Source organism: Stenella coeruleoalba, assembly GCF_951394435.1.
Source record: "Stenella coeruleoalba genome assembly, chromosome: 8".
NCBI lineage: Eukaryota > Metazoa > Chordata > Mammalia > Artiodactyla > Delphinidae > Stenella > Stenella coeruleoalba.
The window spans coordinates 26739463-26764372 of record NC_137154.1 but is presented as its reverse complement, the minus strand read 5'-3'; the positions used below and the strand labels follow the sequence as shown (position 1 = coordinate 26764372).

General features: G+C 34.9%; 2 protein-coding genes across 3 annotated transcripts in view; one reads left to right on the top strand and one right to left on the bottom strand.

Annotated features, from left to right (window-relative positions):
* DCDC1 (doublecortin domain containing 1) overlaps positions 1-11940 on the bottom strand; it is a 461265-nt gene extending 449325 nt beyond the window's left edge. The window contains 1 exon segment of the mRNA XM_079930692.1: positions 11551-11940. The gene's annotated coding sequence lies outside the window, so the exon portion shown is untranslated.
* Positions 11941-17598: 5658 nt separating this feature from the next.
* The window catches only part of DNAJC24 (DnaJ heat shock protein family (Hsp40) member C24), a 60997-nt gene continuing 53685 nt past the window's right edge, over positions 17599-24910 (top strand). For both annotated transcript variants that reach the window (XM_079930697.1, XM_079930696.1), the window contains exons 1-2: positions 17599-17895; positions 18691-18834. In XM_079930697.1, coding sequence (XP_079786823.1) covers positions 18724-18834 — 111 coding nt within the window. In that variant the 5' untranslated portion in view covers positions 17599-17895; positions 18691-18723. The remainder of the gene's footprint in view (positions 17896-18690; positions 18835-24910) is intronic.

Here is a 24910-nt window from a genome sequence, read left to right as displayed (position 1 = left end):
ACACTGAGATACCACTACACACCTGTTAGAATGGCCACAATCCAGAACACTACCACCACCAAATGCTGGTGAGGATGTGGAACAGGGGCTCTCATTCATAGGTACAGCCACACCGGAAGAGTGTTTGGTGGTTTCTTACAAAACTAAACACACTCTTACCATATGACTCAGAAATCATGTTCCTTGATATTTATCTAAATAATCTGAAAACTTATGTCCACATTAAAACTGGCACACAGATGTTTATAGCAGCTTTATTCATAACTGCCAAAAGTTGGAAGCAACCAAGATGTCCTTCAGTAGGTGAATAGATAAACAAAGTATGGTCTATACAGATAATGAAATACTATTCAACACTAAAAAAATAAAATGAGCTATGATGCCATGAAAAGATATGGAGGGACCTTAAATGCTTATTACTAAGTGAAAGAAGCCAATCTGAAAAGTCTGTGTACTGTATGACTCCTACTATTGACATTCTAGAAAAGGCTAAACTGTGGAGAACTTAAAAAGATCAGTAATTGCCAGAGGTTGGGGGAGGGGTGGTAGAAATGAATACATGGAACATAAGATTTCTATGGAAAGTACTCTGTATAATACCATAATTAATGGATACATGTCATTATACGTTTGTCCAAAACATAGAATTGAACACCATGAATGAACCCTAATGTAAATTGTGGACTCTTGGTGATTATGATATGTCAATGTAGGTTTATCGATTGTAACAAATGTACCACTCTGCTGGGGGATATTAATAATGGGGGAGGCTATGTATGTATGGGAGCAGGGCTTATTTGGGGAATCTCTGTACCTTCCCCTCAATTTTGCTGTAATCTTAAGCTGCTCTAAAAAAATTAAGTTCTAATTTTTAGAAAAGTCTTCAGAAGGTCATTGTTCTGCAGTTCCCAGCAGAGAGCTAGTCCATATTTGATAGAAGAAGAGTTAGAGGTAACTTCTAAAGACCAGTCCCAAGCAATGCATATTTGGAAATCCTGAGGCAGACTTCTTGGCCATATCCCTCCAAGTCAGAATGTATCTGTCTGTTGAGGACTACTGTAGCATTCCAGCAGTGACATATCATGTTTCCTGACATCAGATTTGGCCTCACTGATTTAATTGCCATTAACCTCCCTCCAATGCTGAAACAATGTCTCCACACCCCAGTAGAAGCCATTATATCCCACAGTTGCACCCTCAGGTATATAAGATATTATCAAGGTAGATAATGACCTTGGTTCAGGAGGTCATGTAAGTTGCTGCTACACTCATTATTAGGAGACACCTGGAAGGCTGCCCTTTCAGATATCTCATTTTGTAAAGCCCCATCTCCCAAAAAGCTTGTCTAGAAAGCTGACCATTCAATTCAATGAAGGAAGACACTTGATTTCTTCCTGAAAAACACCTTTCTGGTGCCCTATAAACATGTAAATTACATATTAATCACCTATATTACTAATTATTATTTTTTAAATTAATTTTGTGACAATAGAAATATAGCTTACTATAGAAGTCTATTCTTTCATAATGTAATAGTTGTATTCCACTTGTATTTCATAATGCAATAGTTGTCATCAAAACTTGCTTCATAAAAATAATAGTTCAGTTGAAAAAACGTGGTGAGATTAAGGGCTGGAGTTTGAAATTCTCAGACAAGTTTTTTTTCCCCCTGTTGGAATCTCAATGATAAATGTTTTTGCTTGTTTGTTCTGTTCTAATAGCTGTAATTGTACAACTCTATAAACTAAATATACTAAGATAAACCCAGCCATCTAGTTTTGCCTTCTATGTTACCAGAATTACGGTTAGCAGAGCAGTTTTTGTATATTCTTATCATATTATTATCACCCATTGTTATGATAAATAAAACATAAAGAAGGCATCTTTGTGGCCCTCCAAATGTTTTTCCTAAAGCCACTTTGCTAATTCCTGATCCCATCATACATCCATTCAATCATTAAATATTTATTAAGCACCAACTATTTTCAGACTTAAAAAAAAGACAATGGATTCAACATTGAACAAGACAATATTTATTGTTCCTTCACTAGCGGAATTTTCATTATAATGACTGTGTCCAATTTTAATTAACTTCTCTTATTAAAAACAATTTGAATGATGATAACTGCAGTTATTACAGAAATCCCCATATTAAGATTGGAAAGATATGTATAAAAAATAAAATTTCTTACAATCTCCTACGCTTGGAGTTAGCCACCATTATAATATTTGAATATTTGTTTTCTGACTTTGGTCAATGAAATTTACAGAGATATATAGTCTTTACTTTAAACAAATGTGTGACCATATTAAAATCCAATTTATATATAGCTGTGTTCACCTAATGAGAATATTCCTATGCTATTAAATATTTGTTGAGAACATGATTTTTAAAAAATATTTATTTATTTATTTTTGGCCACATTGGGTCTTCGTTGCTGCGTGCGGGCTTCCTATAGTTGTAATGAGTGGGGGCTACTGTTCGTTATGGTGTGCGGGCTTCTCATTGTGGTGGCTTCTCTTGTTGTGGAGCACAGGCTGTAGGCGAGCAGTGTTCCGTAGTTGTGGCACACGGGCTCAGTAGTTGTGGCTTGCGGACTCTAGTGCACAGGCTCAGTAGTTGTGGCACACAGGCTTAGTGGCTCTGCAGCATGTGGGATCTTCCCAGACCAGGGCTCAAACCCTTGTACCCTGCACTGGCAGGTGGATTCTTTTTTTTTTTTAACATCTTTAATGGAATATAATTGCTTTACACTGTTGTGTTAGTTGCTGCTGTGTAACAAAGTGAATCAGCTATACATATACATATATCCCCATATCCCCTCCCTCTTGCCTCTCCCTCCCACCCTCCCTAACCCATCCCCTTAGGTGGTCACAAAGCACCAAGTTGATCTCCCTGTGCTATGTGTCTGCTTCCCACTAGCTATCTATTTTACATTTGGTAGTGAAGATATGTCAATGCCACTCTCTCACTTCATCTCAGCTTACCCTTCCCCTCCCCATGTCCTCAAGTCCATTCTCTACATCTGCTTCTTTATTCCTGTCCTGCCCTTAGGTTCTTCAGAACCATTTTTGTTTTTAGATTCCATATATATGTGTTAGCATACAGTATGTGTTTTTCTCTTTCTGACTTACTTTACTCTGTATAACAGACTTTAGGTCCATCCACCTCACTACAAATAATTCAATTTCATTTCTTTTTATGGCTGAGTAATATTCCATTGTATATATGTGCCACATCTTCTTTATCCATCCGTCGATGGACACTTAGGTTGCCTCCATGTCCTGGCTATTGTAAATAGAGCTGCAATGAACATTGTGGTACATGACTCTTTTTGAATTATGGTTTTCTCAGGGTATATGCCCAATAGTGGGATTGCTGGGTCATATGGTAATTCTATTTGTAGTGTTTTAAGGAACCTCCATACTATTCTCCATAGTGGCTCTATCAATTTCCATTCCCACCAACAGTGCGAGAGGGTTCCCTTTTCTCCACACCCTCTCCAGCATTTATTGTTTGTAGATTTTTTGATGATGGCCATTCTGACTGGTGTGAAGTGGTACCTCATTTTAGTTTTGATTTGCATTTCTCTAATGATTAGTGATGTTGAGTGTCCTTTCATGTGTTTGATGGTAATCTGTATATCTTCTTTGGAGAAACGTCTATTTAGGTCTTCTGTCCATTTTTGGATTGGGTTGTTTATTTTTTTGATATTGAGCTGCTTGTATATTTTGGAGATAAATCCTTTGTCAGTTGCTTTATTTGCAAATATTTTCTCCCATTCTGAGGGTTGTCTTTTCTTCTTGTTTATGGTTTACTTTGTGGCGGGCAGATTCTTAACCACTGTACCACCATGGAAGTCCCAAGAACATGATTTTTTTAATTACTTTTTTAATATCCTAGCTGGTTGATCCAAATGCTTCCTATCTCAAATAAAGTTGTGGTTTTTGTTCACCCCTTTGACCGTACCACTGAATACTTGCTAGTGGGAAGCAGCCGCATAGCACAGGGAGATCAGCTCGGTGCTTTGTGACCACCTAGAGGGATGGGATAGGGAGGATGGGAGGGAGACCCAAGAGGGAGGGGACATGTGGATATATGTATACGTATAGCTGATTCACTTTGTTATACAGCAGCAACTAACACAACAATGTAAAACAATTATACTCCAATAAAGATGTTAAAAAAAAAAAGTTTTGGAAGTTAAATTCCCAGATTAAAATGTATGAACAATTTTAAACCTGCTGATGTGTATTTCCAAGGTGACTTGCTTTTTAGACATGTACCAATTTCTAAAACTACAGAAATATAGAAAGCCCATCTAACAGCACTCATTACTGGAATAAAATATTATTTCTTAGCCTTACCAATTTAAGAATAATTTTCTAACTGGTAGTGAAAATTTAATTTAAAAATTACCATTAATTAAAGTTTTCATCATATCAATACTCAAGGAGGAATATCAGGGGATAATCAATAAGATTTTATGGACCTGGAGGGTGTTACGCTTAGTGAAATAAGTCAGACAGAGGAAGACAAATGCTGTATGTTATCACTTATATGTAGAATCTAAAAAACAAAACGAATGAATATAACAAAACAGAAAGAGACTAACAGATATAGCGAACAAACTAGTGGTTACCAATGGGGAGAGGGAAGGGGGATGGGGCAAGATAGGGAGAGGGGATAAACTACTATGTATAAAATAAAAAGCTACAAGGATATATTGTATAGCACAGGGAACATAACCAATATTTTCTAATAATTTTAAATGAAGTATAATCTATAAAAATATTGAATTACTATGTTGTATACCTGAAACTAATATAATATTGTAAATCATCTATACCTCAAATAAATACATACATACCATTATTTAAATTTTTCATCATATCAGTACTCAAGGAGGAATATCAAGGGATAATCAGTAAGATTGTATGAACTACAAATTAGTTGAATTCTACTTAGAAAACCATTCAAGTAAAAGAAGAAATTCCTGAAATATAGGCTATATGTTAAACTTCTAGAGATTTTAAAGATAACTGAGTTCAAAATATCTAATTAGCTCAGTGCCCCCTTTCCCATATACTTATGAGAACATATCCAATTATCTTGAAAAAGGCAATTAAAATTACTATTAATAATCTTAATACTAGGACATGTTATAATTCATTTGATAATTACATTTCCCACAAAGATACTGTCAACATAAACTGTGAAACTGCAGATACATCCTCTTTACAAGTATCAGAGACAATATGCTCACTATTCTGTTGTACTTAAATGTTGTATTGCAGTTTTTCTTAACAGGTAATACGTGACATGAAACATGTCTCATTTGATGCTTCATAATTTCCATTCTGATGTTTAACACTAAGAAATTATATTTATGTATCACACATGTCAGAAAACAATTTAAATAATTAAAGTAAGAAAAATAATAGCAACCATGCCTTTCATTTCAAATACAAAATACAAATCTTTCATTCAAAGAACCATCTGTGATCAGAAATGCCAACTATTTATATTTTCTCATTTACGTAGCTAGCATTAAGCATTTTATCTAAGTGTTCATGTTTTATATTTTCAGAAATTTGTTATGAATCAAAATACTAAGTCATAAAAATAAAAATCAAGAGACTACCTTTCAAGATTAACCCATAAGTTATGAAAATTCATTATTTATATTCTTTATTCTGATTTTCATAACAAGGAAAAGAAAAAATGTAATTGCTTCGATTTTAAAAACATACTACAGGAAAAGGTACTATTTACGTTTGGCTGAAGTTTACATTATTTATTGCTATTTTTCTTCAAAAATATTCATTAGAACAAACATTTTTCTAAACACCAAAGTAAACCAATACATGGTTCTGGCATATTTATTTTTTTGAAAAGGTGCTCTGAATCATAGACAACATAAATACTAGGCAGTGTGGTGGTTGCCACAGTAACAAGTAAATAAGAGCATAAAAATACATGCAATTTTCAAATGTATATACTTTTTTCATAACTATGCATATTTTATAGGTAAAAAAATTCAACTCTTGCTTTAGCTCCCCATTTAGAGAGAGAAACACCTAATTCTTTAGAAATAAAAGGTTATCACATAGCAATGGAGCAGGCTCAAAAAAGTTTTTAAATGCTATATGGGAAATCTTAAGGTTTTTAAATCAAATTTCCAAAATGAAGGCAGGAAAAAAACTCTTTTCCTTCTATATTACTTTACTGGTCAGTTCTTTAGGTAAGGGTAAAATTGCATAAACTTCTTTACCTCCCAAGCATGAAATTCCCTTTTAATTTGCTTAAGTTTATTATTCACATGCATTAAATGGAGCACTTAACCATGGAAAACTGAAAGCCCTGTTGATCACAAAGAAGCCCCCAAAGTTAATGCTAACCCTTGAGCTAACCACTTGAATAAATGATCCGAAAATCTTTGTGCCAGTGTGCTAAATTGGAGTTTAAGGAGTTCTTTTCTTTCTCCTTTCCCTTTATTAAAATACAATCTCTGGTTTACAGGTACCCTAGAAGACACAGAAGTATACTGATACAGTGTTCTGAATTTTATACTTCAAGTTTAAGAGGGATTAGGATACATTTTCTAGAGAGGGGGAGAGAGAAGTGGTTCTATCAGCCATGATGTGAAGTTTGAAATCTACTGAAAGGTATTGTTAAACCAACCAAAATAAGAAAGCTGCTCAACTATTAGTGGGAAACAAATCCTTCAAATCTGATTACATAAATTTGTACTTCCAATTTGTTTCAATAACAACTATTATGTACCATTCTCCCGGAGAACTTAAAAATTTTAAAAGATCACCTTCTAGGCAGGGTGCCAAATATGAGGTGATAGAACAGTGTACTCTGGGGCTCACCTTGTGCTAACTCCTTGATAAAGAAACCATACACTATAATGGTTAAGGATTGACTGAACTAACCTGCAAGAGTAAATTCCTTATGACACATATGCATGATCCAATTTACTTTTATTAAAGAGAAACATTTGTTTCCTGGGGAGACAGTAAATTTAAACTTTAAGAAGTTCAAAGAATGAATTAAAATATTACTCAAATATTTATGACTATCAGATTAGAATAAGTCACATGGATGATGTGACTACTGCAAAGGGAAGAAAGAATATCATCTTTTTATTCCTCTTCCCTCTCAATACTTTTAACTATTTCCTTTTGCTTTCACCATCTTAAAGGGATGGGAAAATGTCCCTGGAGACTGGAAAAGGGAAATCATACCCATCTTTAAAACAAGGGGAAATGATTTTGGTAATTAGACAGCTTAGTTTAACCTGGAAACATTCAGTAACAAATTAAACAATCAATTAGTAACACCTAGAAGGGCATAAAATATTGGAAAACAACCAACACAGTATCTGAAAAGCCAAATATGCCAGATGAACTTAGTATCTTTTTCTGATAGAATGACAGATCATATTATAAAGTCAGAAGTGAACAGTGTAATCTAGTTAAGTATTGTGAGCTTTTTTACTCTATTTTCCAATCTAGTGTAGGGGAAAATGGTCTGGGAATAAAATAATTCGAAAACCGTCTTCAACGCTAAGCCAATGGATGTTGACATATCTCCTCTCTCTTGAGGGCCTGTTTCAGAACTGAGTCAATGTCTTTACTAATGACTAGTCAGGAATCTTAGACTCATTTATGTTTTAGCTCCATCATATCAGATCCCTGACATCTCTGAAATTAATAAGAAATTTTTTCCTTAGTTCTCTTTCCAACTTGTTGACCTTTCTTTTCCCTAGGGATCTTAAATGACTTGCTGCTTCAGTTAAGTGGTACTGTACTGGTAGAAGACATAAACCCATTTTAGGTAGGAATTTTGAGAGGGAAAGAGGGAATGCTTTGTGAATGACTTAAAAGGATCCTCTATGACTAGAGTAAATGATGAGTAACAGAGTGGTGTTTAAATATAAGTAAAAACACTTGAAACTTGAAAAGTGTAAAGAATAGCTGCTGTTTGGTTAGAAAAGAGAGACAGTGTAAAGAAGTGTATGGAGTGGAGAAATGAGCCCAGTTTTCAAGGAGAGAGGTCTCTGTGTCATGTGACCAGCTGGCTAAGTACACAGGGGGGTTAGAAGCGCACCTATGGAGGAAAGAGGTCCCAGCTGGGAAGGAAGTCAAACACTTGGTCTGTATTAGACAAGAATCTAATCAGACAAGAGCCAACATTATCTTGAACTGAGCTGCTTATTGGACCAGGGTAAGTGTTGTTCTCATTATGTAATTAACATCCCTATTTTCCCAACCTCTGTTACTATTTAAAGTAATAATATAAATACCTTAGAAAGAAAAAAATTTGGCCACCGAATTGTTTGTTTGATCTTAACTATCTTTCTAAGCCTAAATACACTGGAAACAATCAATTGGAGACCTTCCCAAGCTTAAGAGGACATTACTTGTACTGAGGAGCCCAAAAGGAAATGAGGGCAAGTAACCAGGTATTTACAATTTACGATTTAGGAGTGTTTGTTTCCTCAGCTGTTGATTTGCTAACAATGTCATGGTTTGCCGCCCAGTTTACTATAAACTCAGGTATGCGTAGCTATTCTCTGTCACAGCAAAAATATGTAAAATTTCTAAACCAATTCCTCTAAAGGAAGAAGTGGGGACTTTAGCCAAAAGGCAAGTAAGTATGTTGGTTGGTGGTATGTTAGAAGTGGAAAAGGAGAATTGGGCTGTACAAGGGATCACCTTAAAGTCTGGACTAAGAGAAGGTAAAGAATATCAGCAAAAAGGAGTTGAGGAGTTGAATATAAAGTAAGGAGAATGATTTCTAAGAAGCATGTGAAAAGTCCATTTTTATTGATTTATAATCATATTATCATATGCATTATGACCTTCATAAATAAAGATGGATCCAGGATGGCATGCCTCTGAGGGACGGTATGCCACAGAGCAAACCACAGCAAAAAGGTCCAAAAGACAAGACGGAAGCAAGACATGGCCTCATTACTGTAATGAAATTCAACTCAATTCAGTATTTACTGATTATCAACTAATACCTATAATTAGAGAGATATCAAAATATAAATTAATTTACTTTGGTAAAATTGATCCAAATACATTTCTAATCATCTCAAATGCTTTAAGCTTGCCAATTCTTCCTGTACCAAAGACTATTATCTAGTTTCTGGACCAACCTTTGCTACTTTTTCAGGGCTGAGAACCAAGTAACAACAGCACTTGAGTCCTAGTGACAGGCTTAGGCTCATCTACCTGAAGCAAGAAACGGGGGAAACAGGATATACAGTGGACTAAGAGTAAAAGAACTGTTACAGAGGACCCAGAAAAATCTTTTACATCTGGTTACACTTTCTTGTTTCCTCTTTTGTAGGATTACCTGACTTTAACATAAGACTAGCATAAGATCTATTTCTAAGTATATCTTTCTCCTCTGTAATGATATATCTGAATATTGTATATAGGTATATCAACAAAATTCACTATCTCATTTTCTAAATTAGATTCTTAAAATTCTGAACTTAAATACATATATGTACATTGTACTATGAAATAATTTTTCCTTTTCTTGCACTGGAATAAGAAAAGTTATTTAAGTTACCCCAAATATAGCTAGAAGTTAAAAAGAATTAATTTCATATTCATAGAGACTAACACTGCAGATCAGAATTTACACTACAAAGATTAAGAAAAGTCATATAGTCTTTCAAATTAATGTATCTGACTGTCTTTCTCTTATGCTCCCACTTCACCTGCAGCACATCAGACAAGGTAATAATTTATGATAATCATATGAAAATATACAATTAATATTCATCACCTCTCATTCCTCATCACTTTAGATGATCAGTAATGCAGAGTGAAAATGCTGTCAGATTTCTAATTGCTTTGTAATGGGCTTGAAACAGGGAAATCATTAAAGGCAAACAATCTGTCATTTGTCTGTTACTTTAACTATCACACAAAAAAACTCATTAAAGAAATAGCTAATGAGCTACAAAACACTATACTCATAGTGCTTCTACAGTAGATTAAAAAGTAATATTATGAGTTGCTTAAAATATTTTTAAAATACGATATTTTTGTGGAAATTCATCAGAAAACATCTATTCTTCAGTATATTTTTTAAGTTGTGTGGTTGCATTATTTTGGCATCTAATCTGTCATTGCAGAAATCCCTTTAGCATGTAAGAGTTGTTTTTCTTCACTCTCTAAATAATTAAACTGAATGGTTGCAAGAAGAAGCTGAAATGCTGAATATATTTCTTACTAGTAAACTGACACAAGTGATAAAAAATAGTACCATAGTAACCCTGATGCTAAGGGAAGAATGTATTCTAAAATTTGATTTCTACCCTCATATCTCTGTGGATCTGAACTGTTGAAGTTGCTTCACTCATCTTAAATATACCTATCATTACACAAAAATTATATTCGACTATTGAAACTGAGCATAATAACATTAAACTCTGCATAATAACATTAACTATTTTGAAAATTTTAAAGATATTACCAACACTAAAATGTTTCATATTACTTCAAATAATTTTGGAGGGGAAAACAAATCATTTCTTTAAATGAGTATACCAAATTTTACATGTCTTTTTATGGTCCCTTTCTATATGAGGTACTTAGTTTTAAAAATAATTCAACAATAATGACACTAATCTAGTTTTAAAAACGAACAAAAACGCAGAAATGTTTTGTTGGTTACAGAGTTCAGTTGCATTTTATTTTAGAAAAAAATACGAGAGTAACAAAGATAACAGTGTTACTAATTATGTTTTTCACTTTGCTAATGAATTAAATCATGAATTTATTTCCTATAGCAAAATGTAAGAATCTTAATAAAGTCAAACTTTTTTTAAGTATGTAGACCTATTTGTATCTATTGTAATATAAACAAATTTAAAAACCTAAGTGCAATGGCATGTTTAGCCAGATGCCTTGGTTGATACACAGGAGTGAATTCCAAGTTGACTTCAAAAGGTTCCTTAACACTCTGGAAACAGCTTCATTACACTCTCTAATTGACTTAAACAGACTTCATATCAACTGTTTAACACATTTTAACCCACAAATTAACACCCCTTGATCATTCAAATTAACCTTTCTTCTGTGAGTCAATTACAGACAAAATTAACTTAAAAAAGTTCAGGTTTAAAAAACTAAAATGTAGAAGAGGGGATGCTTTAAAAAATAGAGCATATAAATGCATATCACTGCATGGTTTGAAGAGATCATTACAAGGTTTCAGAGTGGTCATCAGACAATGAGAAAGGGGTAAAGAAGTGGATGGGGAAATAATAAGTTGGTATTTATTATGATTACTAAAGAGAAACAGAAGATGGATTATATTCAGTGTCTTTAATAGGTTCATAGAACGATTAAAACATCAGATGTGAAGAAGCTAGGAAGACAGACACAAAAATTTCAGATAAGATAAAGACTTTTAAGAAGTCCAAAACCAGCTTGAAAGAACACTGACACAACTGAAGTTAAGCACACAAGAAAAACACAGCAACAGGTGTGGCGACAGGGAAAAGGATTTACCTCTTTGTCTCCTCTGCTTAGTGCACTGCCTTGCTTAAACTCAATGAATGTTCACTGATGATTACTGCTGAAAGACAAAAGAGAGAATAGATCAAGTGAAGACAATCAGAGAAAGGAAAAAATGCAAAAATGCAAAACCACTTCCGAAAGATGAGATAGGACTGTTCATTACAGCTGATTCTCAATACTGTCTAGACCTTTAAGATAATTGGCTAAAAAAAAAAGAAAAAAGAAAAAAAAGGAAATTTCTCTAATTCTACTCATTCATCTCTCCTCTCTGCCACAGCATTATTTAAAACTTAGCACTTCCATGTATCTTCCTGGATTAGCCTCATTTTGATTCAAAGATTTCAATCAGTCAAGTAATCTGCCTAATTCTATTCACATAACTGCAAGTTATTAACTGCGGCAATTAAATAACCTGTATTTCCTCTGGCAAAGCACTTGGCACAGTTATTTCAGTTGCTTGTCTGTCTACCCAGATAAACTTTAAGATTTTGAGAGGGCTACAGCCAACTCTGTCTTGTGTTTCTTGTAACAGCGTGGGACACCTAGTAGACAACAAATATTTGTTGAGTGAATGAATAAGTGAATGAAGGCTATATATGTACTATGTCATTGTGGTTTTGTTTTTGTGGTTTTTTTTAATCTCATCGCTAGCCAATAGACTCTTAAGTTGCTCTAGGGGCAATCATCTAATTTCAGTGTATAACCATAATATTCTGTGGTACTTAAAAATAAATATAGCTTAGGGCTTCCCTGGTGGCGCAGTGGTTGAGAGTCCGCCTGCCGATGCAGGGGATGCGGGTTTGTGCCCCGGTCCAGGAGAATCCCACATGCCACGGAGCGGCTGGGCCCGTGAGCCATGGCCACTGGGCCTGTGCATCCGGAGCCTGTGCTCCGCAACGGGAGAGGCCACAGCGGTGAGAGGCCCGCGTACTGGAAAAAAATAAGTAAATAAATAAATAAAAATAAATATAGCTTAGTTCACTGATATAAAAATCCTAAAAATTCAGAGATAATAAGATCAAGGAAATTAAAGAAGAGTTGGTAATGAAACCAGTAGAGAGAGCTAAGTAAATATCAGTATAATCCTAGGCTAAGAAATAATTAACAGAAGTATGCTGCATATATGGCAAATATCCATCAATAAGAAGCACAATTTACTAATATGATCTCAAGGTAAGAATTTGTTAATGTACGGTGGACATTAGTAAGTTTATGTGTAGGCAAGTACTAAAGTGATAAATTGAATAAGAATGTGATTGCTATCACTACAACAAATGGTCTCAAACCTCTGCTATATCTATATAACTATATTTATATCTACATCTATATCTAGCTCTAGATATAGTACTTGATGAATCATCTTGAAATCAAATAGTTAATGTATGCCTTCTTGGCTTACGTTAGACGCTGATGACACAGGAATTAAGAGGTTTCTGCCCATGCTTCTAATGCATCTGGCAAACTACAGTTCAACAAACATTTGGGTTTGGTTTCATTTTTCCAATTCAATAGTTTGTGGCTTTCATTTGCTCTGTTTGGAAACTCCTAAAATACTGTTATGAATTCTTAATGTTCTAATATATCAAAACTGAGCAACAAATATTTCATTATTAATAATAACAATACCTAATCTTTACTGAGTACTTACTTTCAGACACTATTAACTCATTTAATCCTCACAACAAACCTATGAAGGAGATACTATTATTATCTCTATTTTATAGAGGAAGAAACTAAGACACAGAGATTAATTAACTTAAAGTGTTCATTTAACCAGTACAAGGCAGAATCTGGATTCAAACCTATGCAGTCTGACCCCAGAGTTCATGCTCATAACCATTATGCTAACACAGTTTATATTTATGTTATATTTGCTTTACATAAAATGAATAAATTACCTTCTTAAAATAGTGAGAAACAAAACTACTATAGACACACATCATTAGAATTCCAGAGAATGTGGCAGCAAAGCAGGTGCTTAGTTTCTCTGAGAGATGTTCCTGCCCTCAGAGAGTTTACAATCTGATTTGGAAATTAGAAATACATCTGAAAGTGTGTAACAATACACTGTGGTTTAGGATGAGTACAAATGTGGAGTACACCCAGGACTGCTATGAAAGTTGAGAGGAGGAAGTAATTTCTAAGGACTGGGCCACCATAAAAGACTTGATGGAACAGATAGGTCTTAAAGGAGGAATAAAACTGATAGGAGGAAGAAAAGAGCTATGATGTTATAAGCAAGAGGAACCATCAAACCATCTGAACAAAATTATGAAGTACCAAGAAAATATCCAAATTGTTTAATTGTTTCATGTACAGAGGTAATAGGTGATGAGACTGGAAAAGTAGGATCATATTGGGGAGGAATATTGGGTTAAGGAGGTAGGACTTTGTCCTCTAGACCTGCCCTGTTTGACAGTCACTAGTTAGATGTGGCTATTAGCACTTGAAAGGTAGCTAGTCCAAATTGAGGTGAGCTGTACAGGTAAAATACACACCGGCTTTTGAAGACTTCAGTATGAAAAAAGAATGTAAAATATTTCATTAATAATTTTTTTTCATTAATAATTTTTATACTGATTACATTTTGAAATGATCATACTCTGGATATACTGGGTTAAATAAATAAATCATTAAAATCCATTTCACTTGTTTCTTTTTATTTTCCTAATGTAGCTACTGAGAAATTTAAACTCACATGTGTGAAATGCATTAAATGTAAGGCCAGACACTATAAAACTCTTAGAGGAAAACACAGGTAGAACACTATGACATAAGTCAGATCAGGATCCTTTCTGACCCACCTCCTAGAGAAATGGAAATAAAAAAATAAATAAACAAATGGGACCTAATGAAACTTAAAGCTTTTGCACAGCAAAGGAAACCATAAATAAGACGAAAAGACAACCCTCAGAATGGGAGAAAATATTTGCAAACGAAGCAACTGACAAAGCATTAATCTCCAAAATATACAAGCAGCTCATGAGCTCAATATCAAAAAAACAAAAAACCCAATCCAAAAATGGGCAGAAGACCTAAATAGACATTTCTCCAAAGAAGATATACAGATTGCCAACAAACACATGAAAGGACACTCAACATCACTAATCATTAGAGAAATGCAAATCAAAACTACAATGAGGTACCACTTCACACCACTCAGAATGGCCATCATCAAAAAGTCTACAAACAATAAATGCTGGAGAGGGTGTGGAGAAACGGGAACCCTCTTGCTCTGTTGGTGGGAATGTAAATTGATAGAGCCATTATGGAGAACAGTATGGAGGTTCCTTAAAAACCTGAAAATAGAACTACCATACACCCAGCAATCCCACTACTGGGCATATACCCTGAGAAGACCATATTTCAAAAAGAGACATGTACTGCAATGTTCATTGCAGCACTATTTACAATAGCCAGTACATGGAAGCAACCTAAGTGTCCATCGACAGATGAATGGATAAAGAAGATGTGGCACATATATGCAATGGAATATTACTCAGCCATAAAAAGAAACAAAATTGAGTTATTTGTAGTGAGGTGGATGGACCTAGAGACTGTCATACAGAGTGAAGTAAGTCAGAAAGAGAAAAACAAACACCGTATGCTAACACATATATATGGAATCTAAAAAAAAAAATGGTTCTGATGAACCTAGGGGCAGGACAGGAATAAAGATGCAGACATAGAGAATGGACTTGAGGAAACGAGGAGGGGGAAGGGTAAGCTGGGACGAAGTGAGAGAGTAGCATTGACATATATACACTACCCAATGTAAAATAGATAGCTAGTGGGAAGCAGCCACATAGAACAGGGAGATCAGCTCAGTGGTTTGTGACCACCTAGAGGGGTGGGATAGGGAGGGTGGGAGGGAGAGGCAAGAGGGAGGGGAGGGATATGGGGATATATGTATACATATGCCTGATTCACTTTGTTATACAGCAGAAACTAACAACATTGTAAAGCAATTATACCCCAATGATGATGTCATAAAAGAAAATCACATGTGTGGTTTGCATTTGTGGCTTACACTGCATTTCCTTTGGACAGTAGTGCTCTAAAAAATGAAAAAATGAAGGAAGACTAATGAGCAAGGATTTATGTAAAAAGTGTTTAAAGTATTTAAAGAAGTTTATTCTGGTATAAATAAACAGACAAGTTTATTCTGGTATAAATTCAGATGGTAGGACAACTGATCTGTTTTTTCAATAAGCCAATGGCAGAAAAAGAAATAAAAAACAAGGTAGTAGTGAAGAATTGGGGCTGCTATAGCTTAAAAGAGACAGAACAACCAATTGCAATGTGTAGATTTTGGATCATGACGCGAGCAAATAAAAAGACATTTCTGAGACAACTAAGGAAATATAAATAAGCAGTAGATTTGGATAACATCAGTGAATTATTGATAATTTTGGTGGAATAATGACTTTATGGAGATGCAAGAAAAAGTTGCAAACTAAAGTATGCTTTAGGGATGCAAACTAAAGTATGTTGATATGAAATGAAAGAACATTTGGAATTTGGTGGGGACAAAAATGTGTATCTCTATATTCAAATAAATATATATATATAAATGTAAATTGGAAAAATTGAGGTACTGTGATTAGAGTTTTCAGAAGTTTGTTCAAAAAAAGGAATAAAAGAGAGAACACAATACACTAATGGATTCATAAATCAAAATAAAGTGCTCTTTCTATAAAAACTGAAGGGCCTGAGCATAACTATCTATACAAAGAAGGACTATGCAGTGGAAAAGGGAAGTTTGAGGGCTATAAAAATTCAAGTGGGGGCTTCCCTGGTGGCGCAGTGGTTGGGGTCCCGCCTGCCAATGTGGGAGACGCGGGTCCGTGCCCCAGTCCGGGAGGGTCCCGCATGCCGCGAGGCGGCTGGGCCCGTGGGCCATGGCCGCTGGGCCTGTGCGTCCGGAGCCTGTGCTCCGCGGCGGGAGAGGCCGCAGCTGTGGGAGGCTCGCGTACCGGAAAAAAAAAAAAATTCAAGTGGGTGCCAGTCTGATAGTACTGTATAGGAAGGTTTTCAGAAGAACACTTAAATCTGTCGTTTTAGGTATCCTTAGGGCCACACAGAAGGTATGTTAGAACCAGGACTGAAAACCAGATCCTCTGACTTAGTATAATGCTCGTTGTGTCTGCCCTTAAACATGACAAAATCCTATGAAGAACCTAAACTATACCTTTCTCTTTAGATTTTTAAACTTTCCTGTATCATCCAGTTATCCTTTATTGTTCATACCATCATTAAATAATTGACCATATCAAAATATCTTCTTCAATGTGCTTAGGGTTTGTCTTGACGGCTTCTCAAACGGAGGTTTGGTAGAAGAAAGATAAAAAAAGAAGAAGGAAAGCAAATCTAAGCAGTAACAACAAAAAAACTACCTTAACATCTCCAAGTGAGATTTATATCATGCTGCGGAGAACTAAGATGAATTTTCACCTCCAGGTACAGTGCAAGAAAGAATAGTCAATATAAGGTAAGCAGCACAGAGGTTTGAGAATACAAGGGAACACAGAACAAATGAAAGGGAGAGGGAAGAAGGAAAAAGCTAACAAAAAAACTAAGTGCCCATTTGGAGTGCCCAGCAACAGTCTCAAAGCGAGCGTTTTATTCTGCTTTTTCTGTGAGCTTGAAAGATAGCATGGCTACCCTGGGAACAGGACGACTTGCTAAGAGAGTGAAAGGATTTTGAAAAGTTTTCATTTTTCAAGTTGGTTGCTAAAATCTAAAAGAAATAACTAAGTTGAACATCTCTTCCAGAAAAAAATATTAAAACTGAAAAACTTTACTCAGCATACGTTTTAGTTCTCTTAATTTTGAAATGAGAACATTCCAAAGGAAGTCTTGGGAGACGGGAGGAATCAGTTCTCCTCATCCTTTTCATCCCGCCAATCCCAACAGTACCCCCACTTCACCCCCCCATCCCCCGCCATAGTACTACGTTCGGCGTTGGGGAGAGTAAGCGGAGGAAGCTTTGGGGAAGGCGGAGGAAGCCCGGGGGATGGGGGTGCTCGCTGAGGAAGAGAAGAGAAGCGACATTCGGGGAGCCAGGATAAGAGCGAGTTAGAACGAGGCGAAGAACGCCTTTTTCCAAAGCTCGGGCACTTACGGTTGGTAAACTCCGTGGAAGCGGCGACTGGGTTACCATAGCGACCGCGTCCAGGGGGGCGGAACGGCGCTTCCGATCGGTGCCTCTGCCACTGCGGCTCGGCTAGAAACGTGAGCGCGTCAGGGCAATGACTTCCGGCGGAAGTAGAAACGGATTCCGAGGTTTGGAAGGCGGCCGGAGAAGAGTGAGCGCCTGTGGCTCTACTAAGTTTGGTAAGTTTGATATCTAGTGAAGCCAGGAGAGAGTACCGGCCTGTGGCTGGGCTACAGAGCCGACTGTGAATGCAGAGGATTTCCGAGTCCCAATTTTGAGGAAGCCCCGGATGACTCGTTAAGTTCATGGCTGTGGGAAGAGGTTTCCTGGTTCTGGGGCTCCTAGAGGGGTCTTTTCGGTTGCTGGAGGGCTGCCGTATCCTCCAGTGAACAGGTTCAGGAGCTCTTTGCGAGGTCTGAGCGCCTCTCCGATAACCGAGGGACTGTTGCTCTCTACCTGCCGGTGCTGACTGCCAGTTTCGCATGTTATTCTTTTAAGGTAATCTGGAAGAAAAGAAGTGAACTGGAGACATTAAGAGGGAATGCTCCGAAATTCATTTTAATTCTTCGTTTTGCTTTTTAAGAATATTTATTCTTTTTGTAAACATTTGTTAAACTCTAGTGTGTTTAGTGAGTACTTACTGTGTGTCGCTTTTATCAAGAGACTAGCAGAAATAACCTTGCTTAGAGGGTCATCCACCATTCGGGTTCATCATCGATTTCTATTTTTTTTTAATGCTGTTGTATACTTATTAATTTAAGATGTAAGCGTATATCATGAAGCTATCAGGTTTTTCACACTTGTCTGTATACTCATATATGAAATTCTTGGGGCGTCTTGAATGAAAATATATACTTCAGGTTTGCATTATAATCGTGACTTAATTAAATATTACAGAACTTAGGGAAGCTGTACCTAGTTAATTCTTAGATACACTCAAACCGTAATGAATTGTCATTAATATTTCTATTCAGTTGATCTGAGAAGGCCCACTTCTTGTTCGAGGGATGATGGCATTTGAGCAGATACCAAAAAAGGATTGGTACAGCATTCTGGAGGCAGACCCATCTGCAAGTGTGTCAGACCTGAAGCAAAAGTATCAAAAACTCATATTAATGGTAAGTCTTTTCTTTCATTTTCTAAATCATAGGGGGAAAATCATGTTTTTTATGTGACCGGAAATTTAGGTGTCCATAAAATGAATATGTAATATCAAAGCAGGAATCAAAGTATTAATTTGGTTAACTGAAAGTTTCAGTAATATTGTAAAAGAAAAAAGTTGATTTGAGGTGAGATAGCATGGTGGTTTGTACCAGATCTGAGTCATGCTGATTAAGTTAAAATCCTGATTCTACCCCTAACTAACCTTGAGAACTTGGGCAAGTTGCTTTCCCCTGTATGTTCCTCAGGGAGGATTAAATGAAATAATCCATGTAAAATTTCTTGAAGTGTGTCATGTTATAAGCGACATTAGCATCCAGTAGACACTAGCTACATGTGGCTGTTATGCACTTGAAACTTGGCTAGTCCAAAATGAGGTGTGCTGTAAGTATAAAACACACATTGGATTTTGAAGACTTAGTACAGAAAAGGAATATAAAATAGTCTAAAAATATTATGTTGATTAAACATTGAAGTGATAATATTTTGGTTATATTGGCTATTTTGCATATTTTGTACATAATATATGTGCATATATTTGCATATACAGTAAATGTATTATCAAAATTGACTTCATCTGCTTTTGAAACATTGCATATGTCTTGCATTTATAGTTTGCAGTATATTTTTATTGAATAATACTGACTTAGGCCAGTTAAACACTTTTTCACCTGATTCCATTCTTTTGTGAAATGAGTTGTGGTATTTATAAATAGATAGTATCTTTCTAAACTACCATATTAATTTTTTCAGCCTATATTGTGGGGTTTATTAAGCCAGTATCACTAACTATAATGGTCTCCAGTTAACTCAGTTTACAAAAAGAGTAGAGGACCATTATTTATATAACATTAGTTGTTTCTCTAGTTTTTATCAAATAGATCTATGAGATTTTTGTCATAACTTAGTGTTTATTGTGAGAGACAGTAGATGTTTCACTGTCAAGAATGTATTATTTATCTCTGCTTTAGGTAATAAGTTGAGCTAAATGATGTTAAGGTTTCTTTTGTCTCAGGATTTTTAAGATTTCTGTCAGTAAAATCAAGTAGACTTTTTTTTTTTTTTTTGCGGTACGCGGGCCTCTCACTGTTGTGGCCTCTCCCGTTGCGGAGCAACAGGGTCCGGACGCACAGGCTCAGCGGCCATGGCTCACGGGCCCAGCCGCTCCGCAGCACTTGGGATCTTCCCGGACCGGGGCACAAACCCGTGTCCCCTGCATCGGCAGGCGGACTCTCAACCACTGCGCCACCAGGGAAGCCCATCAAGTAGACTTTTTTTGAAAAATTTCCTAATACTGTATCATCCTTGTGCCTCAGTTAACTGAGAGATGAGGCTGGAGAAGTAGACTGGGTTTAGATCATGCAGGGCCTTGTAGGCCGTTTGGCGTTTAATTTGACAAGAAGCCATTTGCACTTAATATGGTAATATCTGTCAAATGTCAAACAGAGTGAATGAACCATTTTGCATACCCTCTAGTAATATATCAGAGAGTTCCAGTTGCTCTACATCTTCCCCAATATTTGATGCTATTAGTCTCTTTCAATTAATCTATTAGAGGTTTTTCAGTTTTGCCACCATTGACATTTTGGGCAGGATAACTGTTATGTGGGGCTGTCCAGTGCATTATAGGATGTTTAGCAGCATTCTAGATGCCAGTAACAACTACAAATGTCTCCTGGCTCTAAAAATTGCAAACCTCCGTATCTCATTGAGAACCCCTGCACAGTCCTCCTGTGTTTATAGTGAAATCTCATTGTGGTTTTATTTTGTATTTCTCTGATGGCTAATGATGTTAAGCTCTTTTTAAATGTGATTTTAGCCATCTGTATAATTTTCTTTTGTGAAGGCTCGTTTTTAAAAATTAAATATATTCTTGAGCTCGTGTATGTATTGTATGTATTTTCTCCTAGCCTATGGCTTGCCAGCTCATTTCCTTAATGGTGCTTTTTGATGAGAAGTTTTTTGTTTTGGTGAAATATAATTTATCAAATTTTTGTTTTATGATTTGTGCTTTCTGTGTCTTCTCTAAGAAGGTTATGAAAATATTCTCCTGTGTTTTCTTCTAGAAGATATATAGTTTGCTTTTACTTTTAGACCTCTGGTTTTTATGTATCGTGTGACATAGGAAGTCATGTTTTTGTTTTTCTCTAAGTATGGATATCCAGTTGTTCCTCATTTATTGAAAAGATTTTCCTCTCTCCATTGGATTGTTTTGGCAAGATGGGTCTATTTTTGGACCCTATTCTGTTGAATATATTTGTTTATCCTTTTACTAATACATTTTTCTTGATTACTCTAGGTTTATAGTCAGTTTTAAAGTCACATAAAGTTAAATTCTCTAATCTTATTTTTCTCTTCAAATTAATTTTGGTTATTTTAGATTGCTTACATGTACGTAGACATTTAGAATCAGCTTATACATTTCTATTAAAAAATACTGCTTGAATTTTAATTGTGACTGTATTGAATATATGTCCATTTTAGCAGAATGGACATTTAGTAATATTTAACAATACTGAGTCTTCTAATCCATGAATATGTTAGATCTCTCCATAACTTGAGTCATCTTTAATTTCTCAGAAATATTTTAGAACTTTCAGTGTAGTATTACACGTCTTTCTTTAGATTTATTTCTAGTTTTTAGAAATGTTTTTGGTAGTTTATTTTTATATAATGATCTTGTATCCCACAGTCTTGGTAATTTGCTTGTCAGTTGTCCTGTAGCTGTTTTTGTAGATTCCTTAGAATTTTATACCAACACAATTATGCCATTTGCAAATGAAGAGAGCTTTAATTCTTTGTAATCTGTATGCCTTTTATTTATTTTTCTTGCTTTAAAGCACTAGTTATGTGCTTCTATTACAGTGTTCAACTGAAGTGTGAGAGGAAATATCCTTGCCTTGCTCCTGATTTTAGGGGGGAAACCTTCAATATTTTACTATTAAATAGAGTGTTAGCTGTGTTTTTTAAGATGCCCTTTATCAGGCTGGGGAAATTTTTCCTATTCCTAGCCGCTGAGAGTATTTATCATGAATGGGTATTGAACTTTATTAGATTTTTTTTTTACATTTCTTGAAGTTTGCATGTATTAGTTTTCCTTATTTAACCTATTAATATACTGAATTATATTGATTTTTCTTATGTTAAACTTATTTTGCATACCTAGGATAAACAAATCTTACTTGTTCATGAAGTATTGTGTTTTTTATGTATTGCAGGATTCCAGCTGCTGTTCTTTTATGTCTAGGTTCATGGTGTATACTGGTATAATTTTCTTTTCTTGTATGTCTGTGTCTAAATTTAGTGTCATGGTTATGCTGGCTCCATAAAAGAATTGGGAAATGATTCCATTTTCTGTCTTTTCTGAAAAAGTTTGTGTAAGATTGCCATTGTTTCTTATTTAAATGTTTAATAGAATTTACTAGGGAAGTCATCTGGGCCTGAAGTTTTCTTTGTAGGAAATTTTGCAATTATGAATTTAATTATATTTGGAGGCTATAGGGCTATTCAGATTTTCTATTTTCTGTTTTGTCAACATAGGTGAATTGTGTTTTTCAAGAATTTTTCCATTTCATTTAAGAAGTCTTATTGTCATAATGTTCATACTATCTTCTTATTCTCCTTTTATTGCTTAAGTTATGTAGTTATGTTTTCCCTTTGATTCTTTATATTGGTAATTTGTGTTATCTATTTCTTTTTTCCTGATGAGGCTTGCTAGAGGTTTATCTATTTCTTTAATCTTTGCCAAGAACAACCTTTACTTCGTTGATATTTTTATATTTGTTATTTCTCTTCACTTGGTCTCTGCTTTTAATTTTATGATATCCTTTCTTCTACTTACTTGCTTTTATTTGCCTAGTTTATAAATGTAGAAACACGCATCATTCATTGTACACTTATCTTCTTTTCTTACATACTTACATAGTCACTTAAAGTTATAAATTTCTCTCTAAGCCAGGAGCCCTGCTTTAGCTACATCCCACAAATTTTGATATGTGTATTTTTGTTATTCAGTTCAAACTGTTTTAAAATTTCTCCTGTAATAGTTTTCTTTGACCTGTAGGTTACTAGGAAGTACATTGTTTAATTTCTAAATATTGGAAAATATTCAGAACTTTCTTTATTGATTTCTAATTTAATTCTGTTGTGATTAGAAAATATATTTGGTATGATTTCATTCCTCTATATTAATTAAAACTTTTTTATGGCCTAGCATCTGGTCTATCTTAGTGAATGTTCCCATGCACTTGAAAAATATGCATTCTGCTGTTAATAATAAATGTCTAATAAATGTCTATTAAGTCAAGCTGATAGCATTCAAATATTTTATATCCTTATTGATTTCTTTTTTTGTCGATTTGTTTTATCAGTTTCTGAGAGAAGGGCATAACGTCTTTGCCTGTGATTGTGGATTTGTCAGTTTTTCTCTTAATTGTGTTAATTTTTGTTTTCTTTATTTGGGATCCTTTTTATTATGTACAGCTATATATTTAAGATTGTCTTCATGAATTTGAACCTTTGATCATTATAAAATTCCCCTCTGTATTTCTGATAGTACTCTTCCTGAGGTCTACTTTGATATTTCTTAGCCACACACCTTTCTTATCCTTAGTGTTTATATGATTTATCTTTTTCTATCCTTTCACTTTCAGTGTGTCTCTTTTATGTTTAATGTGTGTTTTCTTGTATATAGTGAGTAATTGGGATCTTAAAAAATTTCAATCTGTCCATCTCTGCCTTTTTATTGGCAGTGTTTAGTACGTTTACATTTTCCCCCCAGCTTTACTGAGATCTAATCGACACATAACATTGGGTAAGTTTATGGTGTACAACATGATGATTTGATATACATATATATTGGGAAATGGTTAACACAATAAGTGAGTTAACCTATCTGTCACTACACATAGTTATCTTTGCGTGTGTGTGTGGTGAGAATTTTTAAGATCTCTTAGCTATTTTTAAGTATACTATACAGTATTGTTAACTATGGTCACTATGCTATACATTAGATCCCTAGAACTTATTCCTCTTGTAACTGGGAGTTTTTTTGTATTTTTTGAACAACACCTCATTACCCCCACTCCCTAGTTAATTTCTATTTAATGTAACTATTGGCAGTGTTTGGGTTTAAATTTATAATCTTTTTTTGGATTTGTCCTGTTTGCTCTTTGTTCCTCTGTTTTGCCTTTCTTAGCATCTTTTGGGTGAATTGTGTTTTTTGATATTTTATTTCCTCTGTTGAATATTTAGTTATGCTTCGATTAATATATATGTTGTTTAGTGATTATTCTAGAGTTTATAATATGTATCTTTAAGTTATCAAGTTTACCTTCAACAAATACTATTACTTCACAGTGTAAGAACCTCACAACAGTACACTTCCATTTACCACCTTCCTTCCCTTTTCTTCTTTTCATATATTTTATCTCCATATATGCTATGAACTCCATAGTATAATGTTATTATTTTATTTGAAATATTCCTACTTAGTTGTTTCTGATGAGAAGTCAGCTGTAATTCATATCCTCTTTTTAATGTGTCTTTCTCTTTGGTTGCTTTCAAAATTTTTTCTTTATCTTTTGATTTTAGTGGTTTCTCTGGCATGTGCCTAAAATGTGATTACTTTGCATTTATCCTATCTAGGGTTAACTGAGCTTGGATTTTTGGTTGATATCTTTCGTTCTTTGGTTTTGGAATGTTTTCAGCCATTATGTCTTCACATTTTTTTTTTCTGCTCCATTCTTCCTTCTTCTTTTGGGATTCTAATTACATATATATTAGATTGTACTACAGCTATTGGATACTCTGTTCTTTTTTCGCCTAGTCTTTTTTTTTTCTGTTTTTATTTCAGTTTGCATAATTTCTATGAACCTGTCTTCAAGTTCATTGGTTTTATTTTTCCTTCTACTGTGTCCACCTGCTGATAAACTCATTAAAGAAATTCTTACTCTTTATTATATAATTTTTGTATCTAGTATTTCTCCTGTCTCTTTTTATATAGTTTTCATGTCTCTTTCATCTTTTCCTTTC